The sequence below is a fragment of the Cuculus canorus genome, chromosome 4 (assembly GCF_017976375.1).
Source record: "Cuculus canorus isolate bCucCan1 chromosome 4, bCucCan1.pri, whole genome shotgun sequence".
Lineage (NCBI taxonomy): Eukaryota > Metazoa > Chordata > Aves > Cuculiformes > Cuculidae > Cuculus > Cuculus canorus.
This window is the reverse complement of record NC_071404.1, coordinates 24,644,908-24,658,807: the sequence shown is the minus strand read 5'-3', so window position 1 is coordinate 24,658,807 and position 13,900 is coordinate 24,644,908. Positions and strand designations below refer to the sequence as shown.

The window sequence follows — 13,900 nt, the reverse complement described above, 5'->3', positions numbered from 1 at the left end:
CAACCATTAGATAAGGATGTGGAGTATTTGGCATTAAAAATTTCTGGACTGTATACTAAATACTTCCAAGTGGGCTTATTGGACTGAGTGTAGCTGTTTTCATTGGCACCACAATTTTAAGACAGTTTCACTGCCTTCATATTTTAAGTGTGACTTATTGCTAAAAATACCAGTGATGGTTTTGTGATGTTAATTCTTCGTATCTACTTACCATCTCTGCTTTGTCCCATTACTTGGTTTTTGGGAGAGAGATCTTTGCAGTACTTCAGCAGACTTTGCTGTGTAATGGAAACTGAAATAACATTTGTTCCAAGTGCCTAAGAATATCATTTCTAATTTATTTTTGTAGAGATTGCACTATATTCTGAGTACTATGAAGTAACTTAATCTGCTTTATGAACTCAATGAAACTAATTGTTTTGAAGTTGATTTGTTTTAAATTAATACTTCGAATCCTTATAGTCAAAGTGCCCTGAACTGTGTTACTTCTTCAGATCTGAGAATCTGTTTTTCTTCATTGGTTTGTGCAGTGTTAATAGTCATTATGTATGAAGACAAAAACTTGTCTTTTTGCTTATGTATTAGACACTCTCACCTCTTGTCAGGGGACATCAGGTTTATTTCACTCTGGCTGAAATTATGCGCTGCTGATGGTCTTCCTCCTGCTTGTTTCCATGAAATACTGACTGGGTCTACTAATATACGCTTTTTACTGGTAATGTATTTGCCATAAAAACTTCCATCACCTACCAAATCTCCAAAAAGAATAAATGGTTTATTGTTCCTTTTAAATTGCATAATTTTCGAGATAATTGTAGTTCTTGAGAACACAAAATAATTGTTTGGCCAGGACTGGAACTTGAGTGTTCAGCATCCCTGCTCACATTAAATTAAACCTGGCTTATGAAGTCTCTTTAGTATCAAAGTATAATATAAACAGCAAGCTCACGTTACAGTCATACATTTAATATTCTTGATTTTTTTTTTCTTCAAACTTCAGCTGATTATTTGCATGAAGACCTAATGTTTCTAGAAGAGTTTAATTAATATTGGTGATAGTATTAGCTTTAGAGATTGAGAGCTGTGTCACTGGAAAAAGGAGAGTATTGGTCAAAACCAAGCAGTTTATCTCCTTTCTGAAAATTATTTTACACAGTTACAGACTATCCCAAAAACTTTTTGTAAAAAAAGATTTATTTTGATGATACTGTATTTTGATACTTGATGGGTTAGTACTGCAAGTAAATTTGCCAAAAGGATGAAAGAAAGTTTATCAGAAATATGTATTTTTTTACTTAATTTAAAAGTAATTTCTATTTTGATTCCATTGGAAATACGTAGAACAAAATAAAAGAAAAATTTGTTGGATATGTAAAACATTGTTTACCTGTGTAAAATATTTACATAAGGTATTATAAGACCTGATACATGCAACAACTTAATTTGTACATTGCTACTTCAATAAGAGGATTTACGAACTGTGCCTGTTTCATTGCATTTAACACTACATTGCTGTTTTTTAGGAGTATGGATATTTCCATATAAGTCAGCCTTTCTTAAATTTGCATATCAGATGTATTTTTAACAAAATAGTTTGTATACAATTTTTGTACTACCAAGCAGTAAATAAAAAAAAAATTCATTCTTAAGCTCACTTATGACTTCTTTAACCCTGTACCGATTGCCTGAAATTTAACCTTTGTATAGCCTTAATGCATAATGCAATCTGTTCGCATCTTAAGTTTTTGTTTATGGAGGTACTGAGAAGTTTGGGTTGCTGTAATGCACTTCAGAGCAGTGTTATATTCTTGAGAAAGGACAATTGTGAATATTACTTTAGTTGCATATTTATATGGGAAAGAAGAAAATCTATGCTTTCATTCAAGATAGTGTCATATTAAATTAAAGACCTTTTACCTTTAAAATATAAAGACTTTTGACTTTTTATTATATTTGATGCTGAGCTTTTAAAAAGTACAAAACACTGCCTTTATTCACAATAGTTTCCCTAAAGTATGGAAGGGAAAATTACAAATGACAGGAAGCCCTTTGCAGTTGTTTCCTATCAGCTTGTGTCCTCCTCTGATACTACAATGCTTGATTTGTTACGTTATGTTCTCACAGATTGCTCTGATCTGTAAATGGCATTAAATTGAATTTTGCTGTATGAATATTGTGAAGGACATTCAAAGCAAGCTGTTGTGGTTAGCTGAGGTATAATTACATGTACCATCTTGTTTGTAAGTTTTTTTTCTTTATTTCATTGTTCCTTAGCTGCAAAACACAAGTTCTGTTTTCAGGTCTGTATTTGAATTTTAGAGCTTTACATGTAGCTGTGGTTTATATTCAGAATGAAAAACAAATGGAAAAAAAAAAAAGAAACCAAAACAAATTAAAAAAAATCCCTCTAGGCCTCCTTGATTTTTGATGGTAATCAAGATGCTGCTGATGGTGAAGCTTCTGGAAATTGAACATGCTTTCTGATTCTCATTTTCAGGTTTTTTAAAATTCCTTTTTTCTTCTATGCAACGGAATAATCTGAGAGTAATAGTATTATACTATTTTTTTGGTCTCCTAGCATGTTTCTCCTCTGCTCCCCTTCACTTGACTCTCTAATTTTTCCATTTAACAATTTCAGGTTATATTGACATTAAAACTGAACGCAAGTATAACCATATCAACAATTTTTGATGCTGGAAAAGATAAGGGTAGAATATTTTAATTTTGTGTAATTCACGGTTTTTATGAGATAGTACGTGCATATATTGAAATACAAGATCATGTTGTATTGAAATGTGAGAAGTTCTGTTATAACTGGACTGACATAGAGAAGTCCTCAAAAGAAATGTGAACTGTTTGTTTACTGATGAAATCTTTTTCCTTGCATGGATAATACTTATGTTATTTTTCTTCAATACAGACACTTTTTTTTATGTCAGAATTCAGGATCCTACCTCAAGCTGTAGCAAAACAGATGAAAGGAGCTACTTCCTTTTTTAATAAAATCTAATTTTGCTTGTAATGAGCACAGAGTACATGTGATGTATTTTTGAAACACGGTAAGGGTTAAAGCATTTCTTTTCTCTTATTTCTGAATCTCTTTATGCACTTTCTGCAGAAATTAACGCAAGCTGTTCCGTTACTCCTGGGGTGTGTGTGTGTGTGTGTGTGTGTTTCCACAAATTTTATTGATACTGCATATTGACAAAGATGTCGATTAAGAAGTGCCTTTTTTTCTGAGATTATTCGTTGCTTGATGAAAGGAGGACATATGGTCTATTCTAGTAATGCTGAAAGTACTTACTGGTTTGGAATGCGAGACTGTCTTTCCTAAGCAATTAAGTTTCCTGGGTTCTTAGTTTATGTTGAGTATTCCCACCTGTGCCCCAGGTGCAGTGTGCTGTGCCAATCAAATGTTAAGGTAGAGTTTTGGTGCACTTCAGGCCTGTTCTTTCCTTTTCCTGCTTGCTAAGCTAATGAATAAAAAAGAAAACAGAGTGATTAAGCCTTGGCTGTCTTAATATCCATGAATGACATATAAGACTTAGCCAGATAAAGGTAGATTTTGATTTAATTTTTTTCCTTAGTGTTTTGTGAGGTCGTGTATTGGGAATTTTGTTTGACGGACATTTCCAGTTAGGCTCAAAGTACTGGTAAATGCTGGGTGCAATTTCCCTTTCTCTCTCTTTTCTGTACCATTGTTCATTTTTTGATTTTTTTTTTTCCTCTCCGGTTGTAGGGGTATATTAAAGCAGGAAAGTGGTAGAGTAACCAACAGTACTACAGTACTTTAAAAACATATGCAGCTTTTTTATTTTATGGATACAGTGTGGTGAATTTGATCTGCAGCTGAATCTAGTTCCTGTGAAGCTGAGGCTTTAGTATTTATTTCCTCCTAGGGATACCATTAATGTTTTGTGAAATTGAAATCTTGATTTGGTGTTGCAGTATTTGGAGGAAAAGAGGGAATCTGCATTTAAACAGGAATAATCTAAATATCATTACATGACTTAAAACCCACCTCAATATTCTGATCCCTATGTGTGTTGATGGTTAGACTAGAATTCAGCATGTACTGTTGGCAAATACATAGTTGGTGCTTTTTATATATCTAATGAAGGATGTATCTTAGAATCCTTCTTTTATGCAACTGTTACGTAGTCAGAAAATGCATAAGACACAAAAGCCACCAGATGATTCTTCATACGATTAAAAAAAATTTATTAAGAGTTTATAACAGACTCAGAAACCAGAAAATTTCAGTGTAAAATGTCAAGCACTTTCAGCCATTAAGATCCCACTTTTGATGAAATTGCAGCACCAAGTTGATCTTTGTCTCACTTGCTTCCTGCAAGAAAGGTTAACGTATTAGTCTGAAGATGAGAGGGAGGGTAAATGCTCCAGGAATGCAGCTTTGATATTTTCAGTTTTTACATTAGTTCAACTTGGGAACCCCTTTGCTTTCCTGCTTTAAGGACTGCAGCAGAGCCAGGATTGGGTCCAACACTGGTTCCTGCTGGTGGTATATAAGCAAAACATATCTTGCCAGGAAAGCTTGAGACACAACCTGTTTGCAAACTGTATTGCTGAGACAAGTGATGTGCACCTGTAAAATTTAGTACAGTTGAGAGATGTCAGGTGGTAGTTTTACAACAGTCTAATCTATCCAAACTGGTAGGACTGAGTTTTGATCCCTCTCCAGCACCTCTGATATTGTGTGTACAATTCTTAGGTGTGCAACAAGGTGCTGCTGGTCTGTTTAGTCTTGCTGTAATTGATGCTTTTTCTTGCTCTGGTTGCACCATTTCTTCTCCCCCCGTATCATGTGCGGCAGGGCTGGCTGATTTTGTAACTGCCCCTCCACCCAGCTGCAAGAGGCACCCAATCAGCTCTGCAGCCCTGTTCCTGGCAGATTAGGATCATCTGGTGAGGGGTATCTAATAGAAGCATAAGTAAGACTGGAGCAAAATGAGAAAAAGGAAGGTGATTGGTTTGGGAAAATAGGAGTTCCTTCTTCTAAGTTTGAGAAAAGAAGGTAGGAGAGATGCTAGGTCCATAGTGCTGGAAGTGTGGACATGGAAGAAGCTTCTGAAGAGCCATACCAGCAAGGTCTGCAAGCTGGCTGTGCTGTTAAAGTAACTGACTTCTGAATTATCTGTGAGCAGGGTTGGGGATGTGTTTTACTGGTAAGTTTAGATAAGAAGTTCCCTGTGACATGGGCGGTCCTTAGTTGAGGTACTGTTATGTGGGTACTGCTTGGCCATCTGTTTCTGGATGTGCAGCCAGGCTTGCTTTCCCTCAGTCTTAATAGGTCTTTGCAGAGCAGGCCTGTTACAGCTTCACTCAAATAGCTCCTCTTAAATTTTATTTATGCAGTCCCTAGTGCTGTAGAAATGCAGTGGCATCGAGTTCACCTGGAGCCTATTGCTCTTCTGCAAGGGAGGGTATATTGGAAAATGCTTTTTTTTCTATCAATGTAACTGCTCACTTTTGTATACGTAAACCTTTCAATTCCCACCCTCACTTCCCTTTCTTGCTGTTGTTTCCTTGCTCATTCTCAGTTAGTCATCCCACTCTTCTTTCCTGTGGCCTGTGGAGTTGTTATGTGTGCAGCAGGGGTAAACAGGAGGCACTTGTGCTTGTACTGGGTGGTTGTGTCGATCATCTTGAAGTGGTGGTCATGGGGTGTGGAGAGTATTTGCTTCAGTAAGGGTCTCATAGCTGCCGGTGTGCAGCAAAACCAGCCCTTGTCCTGTTGCAAAACAGCAGCTGTAAAACAGCAACAGCTAAAAAAGTGACAGAGCTAGCTGATACCTGCTGGTGCTGATGGCAGAGGGGCAGGTACCGCAGCAACAGTACTATGGAAGACTTAGGGAGATGGGAGGAAGACTGAAAAATAGTAGTGATATTAAGGGCAGCATTGTCCTAAAAAATTAGGCTGTGCTCCATGGGCATCGCTATGTATCCAACTAGATACTGAGATAATATGTTGTGATTTTTGTGTTGAATAAGATAGCGTTTTGAAATTACTGTATAAAAAAATCATTTAGCTGCTGGCCTTCAGTCTTCAGTATTTTTATTTACAGTCAAAATAATTATCCCTTAGAGGCAGCAATCTTGGAAGACTATTAAATTAAAATGCCCCTAGTATTTCCTACATCTTATTTTTCAGGAATTCTAAATAGCTGTGTGTACATACTCTAAATACTCTTGAGCTGCAAGCAGGTTTTGCATAGAGCGGCTGAAATAGATATTCGCTGGCAGCAGAGGGAGCTATTGAAGCTCAGAAAACTTTTGCAGTGTGCCAGAGTTACAGATACATATATATTTATATTTTCAAAGCCCTGATTTAATCGGTGACCTGGGGTGTCTCCTTGTTTCTCAGCAGCTGTTTTTTCTGCCCGGAGCCCCTCCTGCCCTGCACCCCGCCAGCAGCAGCCGCTAACGCAATTAGGGAAGGGAACAACACACGCTTCTCCCAGAGCCAAATCTTTAATCAAAACCATGAGGAAGAACAGGATCTATGTGGCGTACGTCAAAACAATAGCGGTGTGTGCTGGCTGCTAATTAATACTCATGCATGACTCTGGAAAAGTAATTCCCAGTCACAGTGGAATATGTGTGGTGTTTTGTAGGGCTTTTGAGAATTTGTCTTAATTTTGATTAATGCTGGATCTTTATTACTGTTCTGTTTTTGCAGATGCTAACTGGATGAGTTTCATATGCAAGTCTGCATAAACAGGAGATTAATCACTAAAAATCAACAGTAACGAAAATCAGACAGCTATATTGTTCTGGCCAAGTGTGTTGTATCCTTGTTAGATTAACCCCTGCATTGCTTTTTCTACCAAACTGAAACTGGTGGGTTAAAAATCTGTTTTTCTCGGTTCTGGAGATGAATTTTGGAGAAACTCAAACCACTTGTAGCCACAGCAGAATCTGATCATGTAACACTTCTTGTGTCGGAAATTCAGAACTTTGCATGGATCTTATTTTTTTTCCTGAGTGTTGTATAGAAAAGCTAATCTGAGGAGTGTCCTTAGGTTCATTTGATTATGATCTTGTTTCTGGTAGAGGATCTCAAAAGAGAACTAAAGGAAAGTAGAGCTTTATTTAGATTTCGACCTTTCAACACGAAATGGGAACAGCCTAAGTTAATTCATTCTTGTCCAGATCCCTAAAATTTTTCCTCAAATACTTAAACGCTATTTTAATCTGATTCATACATTCATTTTGCTCTGTAGTCACCTGATCTTTGTCACTTACCTTCCTTTCCTTTTGGCTAAGTCTAGGTAAATTACTTGTTATGGCTTAGTAACAATTCCAAGTGGTAAGAGCAAGGGATAGCTGATGTAATCGTAGATTATTGAAAATCTGGCTGTGGTTGAGATTTGCGTGAGCAGCGGAGGGTGTTGCTTTGCTCCTTTCTGTGTCTGCATCCTCATAGAAATCAAGCTAATGTCTGGCTCAGAATATTGTAGTAGGGAGCTCAATGAGTAAACAAATCAAGCTGCAGTCTTTATAACATGGTTTTATTGTTGGGTCGGTTTAGTACTTAAGTCATCTGCAACCTGACTTAATATTGGGATGCTGTGTTTCCTGAAAGGCTTGTTTTTTTTTCTGGTTTACTACAGAATAATATTTTTCAGTTGTTAATGTACAGTAGTTGAATTATGAAGCACAGCAAAAACCTGTTAAATCCTCTTTAATATAAAATTTCAATTGAGATTCAGAGCAGGAATTGGTATAACCTCTGGGTTTTTTTTCATGATGATTGTGAGATGCCTGCTTGGGATCTATACTTCAGTGATTGGATTATAACCAAAATCAGGACAGCCATTGTCTTTCCTGCTTCATTGAGAGAACCTTGTTCTCTGAATCAAATTGTAAAAGGGAATACTGCTTTTTTCTGACCAAAGGATGAAGAGTTGAGGTGTGAGGAGTAAATTTGTTTAATAAAGTTCTCTTGGATTAAACCATGTGAACAAAATTGAAGTTCTATTTAACAATAAATTTTTTAAAGAAGTCTAAGTTTATGTTAAGGCATGAAATTACTTTGGTCCATTTCAGTCTCTTCTAGAACCCAGGATGCACACTTAGCTTCTTCCACAGTTGCAAAAGCTCAATGAAAAAGTCTTAATCTGCTTCTAACAGTTGCTCTTAAACGTTGTATGATGCAGGTGTTCTAAAACCTAGAAGGACACAGTGTCTGAATGAATGCATACGTCCTTTAAAAATAAACTAGTTTTTAATGTAGAATGACTTCAGTAAATCTACTTTATTGTGTATGCAGCATGTTAAAGAAGTTCTAATATGTTTAGTTTTGCAATGGTGCTCTTGTGCAATTTAGTTGGATTCCAATTTCCATCTACATGCAAGGAGAGCTATTGTAATTCAAGACAAATAATATAAGATTCATTGTTTCAGTGTAATTAAAATGTACATTTGTATAAATATATGAAATACCATATGCACAGGCCTTAACAAATGCTGAGATATTCTATTCTCATTTAGCAAAATGAAAAACATAGACAAGAATTAATCTTTTGGAAAATTAAATCACATTTACAAAATTAAAACTATAAATACAATGTAAAGTCAAGATTACTTTTTTCATTTTAAAGTCAATGTTTCTTGTTTCAGGGTTTAAATGATGATAAAAAATGGTATTTTTACATTAAAGTAATCAAATCTGAAGTATCTTTTAGAAAATAATAGACTTCCTATTTCTGGATTTTAATTTTTAATGGGAAATTTCCATAGCAACAGTTGCCCAGATGATTACCTTTTTTCTTTAAGAGGAAAAAAATTGTGGGGAATTTATCTACTTCCAGGTTCCTGCTTTCTTGTTGGGGTTTTGTTTGCTGAACTGAAGAATTCTGTGGTGTCAAATTTCAGGTTCTTCTGTTTCTCTATAAACAAACTTCCTCCACCATAAGGCTTTCTCTAGAAAATAATTAACTTCCTTGCGTGGGATGAACTGGGTTGTGTTTCACTCCTGTTGCTGTATCTGGAACCTCTGCAGTGATCTGAATTTTTCATAATCCAGTGGTGACCCACTACTAAATGAGAAAGTGTGTAGCTCACTTGTACCTGATGTCTTTTTGCTTATACATGAAAATATTACAATTGTCGTTTAAGCTGTGTTATTAACTCTGGAGAATAACTGCTAACATAAGCTTCCAAGATGTGAAGTATTTTGTAGAAGTTTCAGCTTTTATAATAGTTTCCCATTGTGGTGCCTGTTCTTTATTGCTACACGTGTCTGCACACTTTCCTGTATAGAGTTCCATCAAATACAGAAACACTAAAAATAGATATTGGCCAACCAGATCCTTCATTAATTCCTTTTGTGTCAAAGAAAAACTGAAATATTTAGTTTCTACTTCACAAGTTATACATCAGCATCTGCAGGGGCTGAATAAGATTTGGTTCTCGCACCATTACTAACAGCTAAGTTTTATGGAGGATATTGATATTAAAATGGTTTTTCAAATAATTGATTCACTTTCACATTTATTGTGGAAAGTATACTGTAGGCTGAGAAATGGCTAAGAAATCGGGGCACTTGGCTGTGGCAAGGTGGAGCAGGAGGGAACTAGACATATATAAAGGACATACAAATGTATAGAGGGGTATATTTAAGAAACTGCACAGAACATTTTCAGATAGGAGATAAGTCTGAATGCTGGTGATACCTTTTAGGTTTATTTTATGGTAGCTTTCTGTGCCCTGCAGATTTGGGGTATGTAGACACTAGACTTTTTTTAGTTAAGAGAAGCACTGACCAATTATCTTCCCATGCAGTGAATATACTTGCTTTACACTGTATTTTCTCTTTTTTTACAATAAAGGCAGTGGGAACTTGGACTGCAAGAAACATGGTATTTGGAGCCCAACTGATCTCTTGCAGAGGATACAAGTCTGCTGCCTCACGACTGAGTTCTCTCCTCTAGTACATTTTAATGCTTGGGGAGCAAAGCCAAAAAAAAAATTGCTGTGATTTGTGCTTGCAGTTCAAGTTGGAGTTCAGGTTAGAAAAATCGGTTGGGTGGATATTGAAAAATAAGATACATTTCCTGGGACATTTGTTGCATTTATTTTTTTTACTGTTTAACTTAAGTAATTTTTCATGGTCCATGTCACAGTGCAGCAAGGGCCAGCAGCTGCCTGAGGCTGGGTTGTGGGGCACAGTGGAGGCTCCTGGGGACATGGCAGATGGGATCTGTCCCACCCTGGCCTGGGAACAGGGCAGGCTGGGGGACACCCGGGCAGCCCTGGGCATCGGACACCTTCCCAAGGTTGGGCTGGGCTGTCAGCCTGCAGGTAGACCCAGCTCAGTGGGGCCCGAAGCCAGTCTGGTCCAGGCTGTGGGGAGCTGGGGTGGGGTCCTGGACCCTGCCTGGACAAGGCAGGGGGAGCCCCTGGGTGTTTGCAGGGACAAGCAGACATCATGATGCTCTTAGAGCCCTCCCAGTATAAAAGCAGATACTATGTCATCATAACCATCACAATAATATGCAATATGCAAGTAGTCTTTCAACTTCATCCTCGTATAGTAATCTTTGATACACAAATATGCACATAAAACTTGTGTGCATGTATGAAGAAGCTTAGAGGAGCATATTAAAGCAGGAAAGTGGTAGAGAAACCAACAGTACTACAGTACTTTAAAACCATATAAAGCTTTTTTTTATTTTACAGATACAGTGTGGTGAGTTCGATCTGCAGCTGAATCTAGTTCCTGTGAAGCTGAGGCTTTAGTTTTTAATTCCTCCTAGGGATACCATTAATGCTTTGAGAAATTGACATCTTGATTTGGCGTTGCAGTATTTGGAGGAAAAGAGGGAATATGCATTTAAACAAGAATAATCTAAATATCATTACATGACTTAAAACCCACTTCAATATTCTGATCCCTATGTGTGTTGATGGTTAGACTAGAATTCAGCATGTACTATTGGCAAATACATAGTTGGTGCTTTTTATATATCTAACGAAGGATGTATCTTAGAATCCTTCTTTTATGCAACTTGTTACATAGTCAGAAAATGCATAAGACACAGAAGCCACCAGATGATTCTTCATACGATTAAAAAAAATTTATTAAGAGTTTATAACAGACTCAGAAACCAGAAAATTTCAGTGTAAAATGTCAAGCACTTTCAGCCATTAAGATCCCACTTTTGATGAAATTGCAGCACCAAGTTGATCTTTGTCTCACTTGCTTCCTGCAAGAAAGGTTAACGTATTAGTCTGAAGATGAGAGGGAGGGTAAATGCTCCAGGAATGCAGCTTTGATATTTTCAGTTTTTACATTAGTTCAACTTGGGAACCCCTTTGCTTTCCTGCTTTAAGGACTGCAGCAGAGCCAGGATTGGGTCCAACACTGGTTCCTGCTGGTGGTATATAAGCAAAACATATCTTGCCAGGAAAGCTTGAGACACAACCTGTTTGCAAACGTATTGCTGAGACAAGTGATGTGCACCTGTAAAATTTAGTACAGTTGAGAGATGTCAGGTGGTAGTTTTACAACAGTCTAATCTATCCAAACTGGTAGGACTGAGTTTTGATCCCTCTCCAGCACCTCTGATATTGTGTGTACAATTCTTAGGTGAGCTACTTCAGCTCATTAAACCAACAGAAATTTATGCACTCCCTTGGATTTGCCTAGGCTTCTGCTATTTTAATGAACTGGAGCAGGTCACTTGGGGTATTAAACAAAGTCCAGAGGAGCTGTAAGGGAAGCAGTGAGGTTATCCTGATGCCAGGTGTACATGCACAGATTTGGGCTTCGTCCAGAATGGAAACATAAGTGCAGCAAAGTGCAAGCCAAGCTGCCTCCCCTATATCATACTTAATTAGATCATGGAGTTTTGGGTCAGTTTTGGGCTTTTTGTGCTAAGATGATGAAAATCTGTGGTTTCTAACTGCGTGACTGTTTAGTCCTGTCTTAAATAATGGAATTTTTCTGAACCTGGAATATGTAGCATGCAAGACAGTCTTGAGGGTCAGAACCGAAGGAAACGCTTACATGAGTCCAGGTGAGGTTGATATACAGCAGAATATACTGTGTGGAAGAAATGGTGCTTTGTCCTCTTGATTGGCCCCATAAAGAGTGTTGATATTACAATTAGCCAAGAAAGCACTTCTGTACCTTGGATATTAGAAATTAAAAGGCTGTATAAAACAGCTGAAGGGACAGAGGTTTAGTCCCAATTCCTTTTATATATGCTGTTCATGACAGCTGTCTACGTGTTCATATAGATCCAGAAAGGAAATCTGGATCTTACCTGGTGTATTAGAAAGAAAGCTTCATCTGTTACTCATAGTCATCTTCCAGGTCTTCTCCTGCAGTTGCAGCTTCCAGTGCAGCCAGAGCTGCTGCGACTTCTGCATCTTCCTCCTCAATTTCTGTATTGAGGTCTGTATGGTTGGAGTGTGTGGGTGCCTGCATTGCTTTGGTAACAGCCACAGCCGTGATACCACCAGTAATGCCCTCACTCAAATTTGTGAAGTTAGTTTTTAAAGATATGATACTGCTCTCCTTCATAGGCAAAGATGGAGTTACACAAAGGTCCTGGATCTCTGTTGCTGAAGGCCCAGTGTTTTGGTCTGAATGTGCACAGTTGACTGAAAAGCTGTATTTTTCAACATAGTTCCTGGTTTGATTGCCATTTGGGGGACAGTCAGTATCTGGCAGTTGTATGGCATTGTTTTGTGTCTCCAGTATTGCACTTCCTTTGAGAAACACGCAACCTTCTGCAGACTGGGAGTTCTGGTCTTCAATACTGTTTGGCTCATTGCAGGCTGCCTTCCTCTGCTTGCCTGCCTCTAGGTCAAGTTCATGGCCAGACCTATTTGATTTGGTAAAAAAGTCTGTATTGTTGGCTGAAGAAGATTCTGACTGGCTGGAGGTTCCCTCTTGACTGGCTTCTTTCACTGGGTTTGTGCTGGGATTGAGCAACGAGTGCACCCCAGTGCAGGAGTTGCCACCATTGACTGCAATATCAAGCTTTGCAACACATTTCACAAGGCCATCTTCTTGGAAGTCATTGCTTCCATGGTTCTGGAGAGTTTCTTTTGTGATACTTACTTGACTTTTATTTTCTCTTCTGTTTAATTCATCCTTCTGGAATTCATGTCTGTGTTCTTGAATTTCACTGTTGTCTTTGAATTTGGATTTATTGCTGCCTTGCTCATTGTGTTTGTAACTGTTTACCTCATGAATGCATCCAGGCGATCGTACTTCTTCTGGATCAAAAATATAGCTGAAGTAAAGAAAATTTGAAAAGGATGTGTTAATTATGCTGTTAAAAAATTGGATTTAGGATTGGAAAAAGGATTATGCTTAGTTTTTAAGATGGACATCTTGAGGAGCTGGTGTCACTAAACTGGGGTCCTGAGAATGAGCTAAACTGAATGGAAGGGGACTGACTGTAATTAACCCCTCAAGTGAGATTCACCGGGAGCATAAGGAGGATGTCAGAGAACCTTGTCCTGATTGTTGCATGTTTCCAGCTTTTTTTTTTTGTTTTCCTCTGGAAACATAGATTAGCCAACAAGTAACCATCATATTGATGGTTAATTAATGTGTCCTTATGTCATTGCTAAAATATTTTCCTTTTTTTTCCCCCCTGGTGTTTGTCCTTTCAAGTCTTATCTTTTTGTCTTTTTCTTTTTTTTTTGTCTCCTCCGTTTTTCCTTTTCCACTTAGTTTTTTCTCCTGCTCCTAATTTTTCCTTGATTTATTCTTTTCAGAGCACCTCTCTTTTCTTTAGCCCCGCTTTCTTTCTCATAGCACCAGTTTTCTTTCCCGCTTCCTTACTTGTTCTAGAAATGTGGCCAAGGGAAGGAGTAACTGTTCAAGTGGGGCTTGAAGTGTTGTGATTCTAAAAGT

The 13,900-nt window shown here is 37.7% G+C and overlaps 1 protein-coding gene across 4 annotated transcripts in view; it reads right to left on the bottom strand.

Annotated features, from left to right (window-relative positions):
- Positions 1–10,782: 10,782 nt before the first annotated feature.
- Positions 10,783–13,900, bottom strand: part of C4H4orf19 (chromosome 4 C4orf19 homolog) — a 40,375-nt gene continuing 37,257 nt past the window's right edge. For all 4 annotated transcript variants that reach the window (XM_054066249.1, XM_054066248.1, XM_054066251.1 and 1 more), the window contains one exon: positions 10,783–13,271. In XM_054066249.1, the coding sequence (XP_053922224.1) occupies positions 12,323–13,271 (949 nt within the window). In that variant the 3' untranslated portion in view covers positions 10,783–12,322. The remainder of the gene's footprint in view (positions 13,272–13,900) is intronic.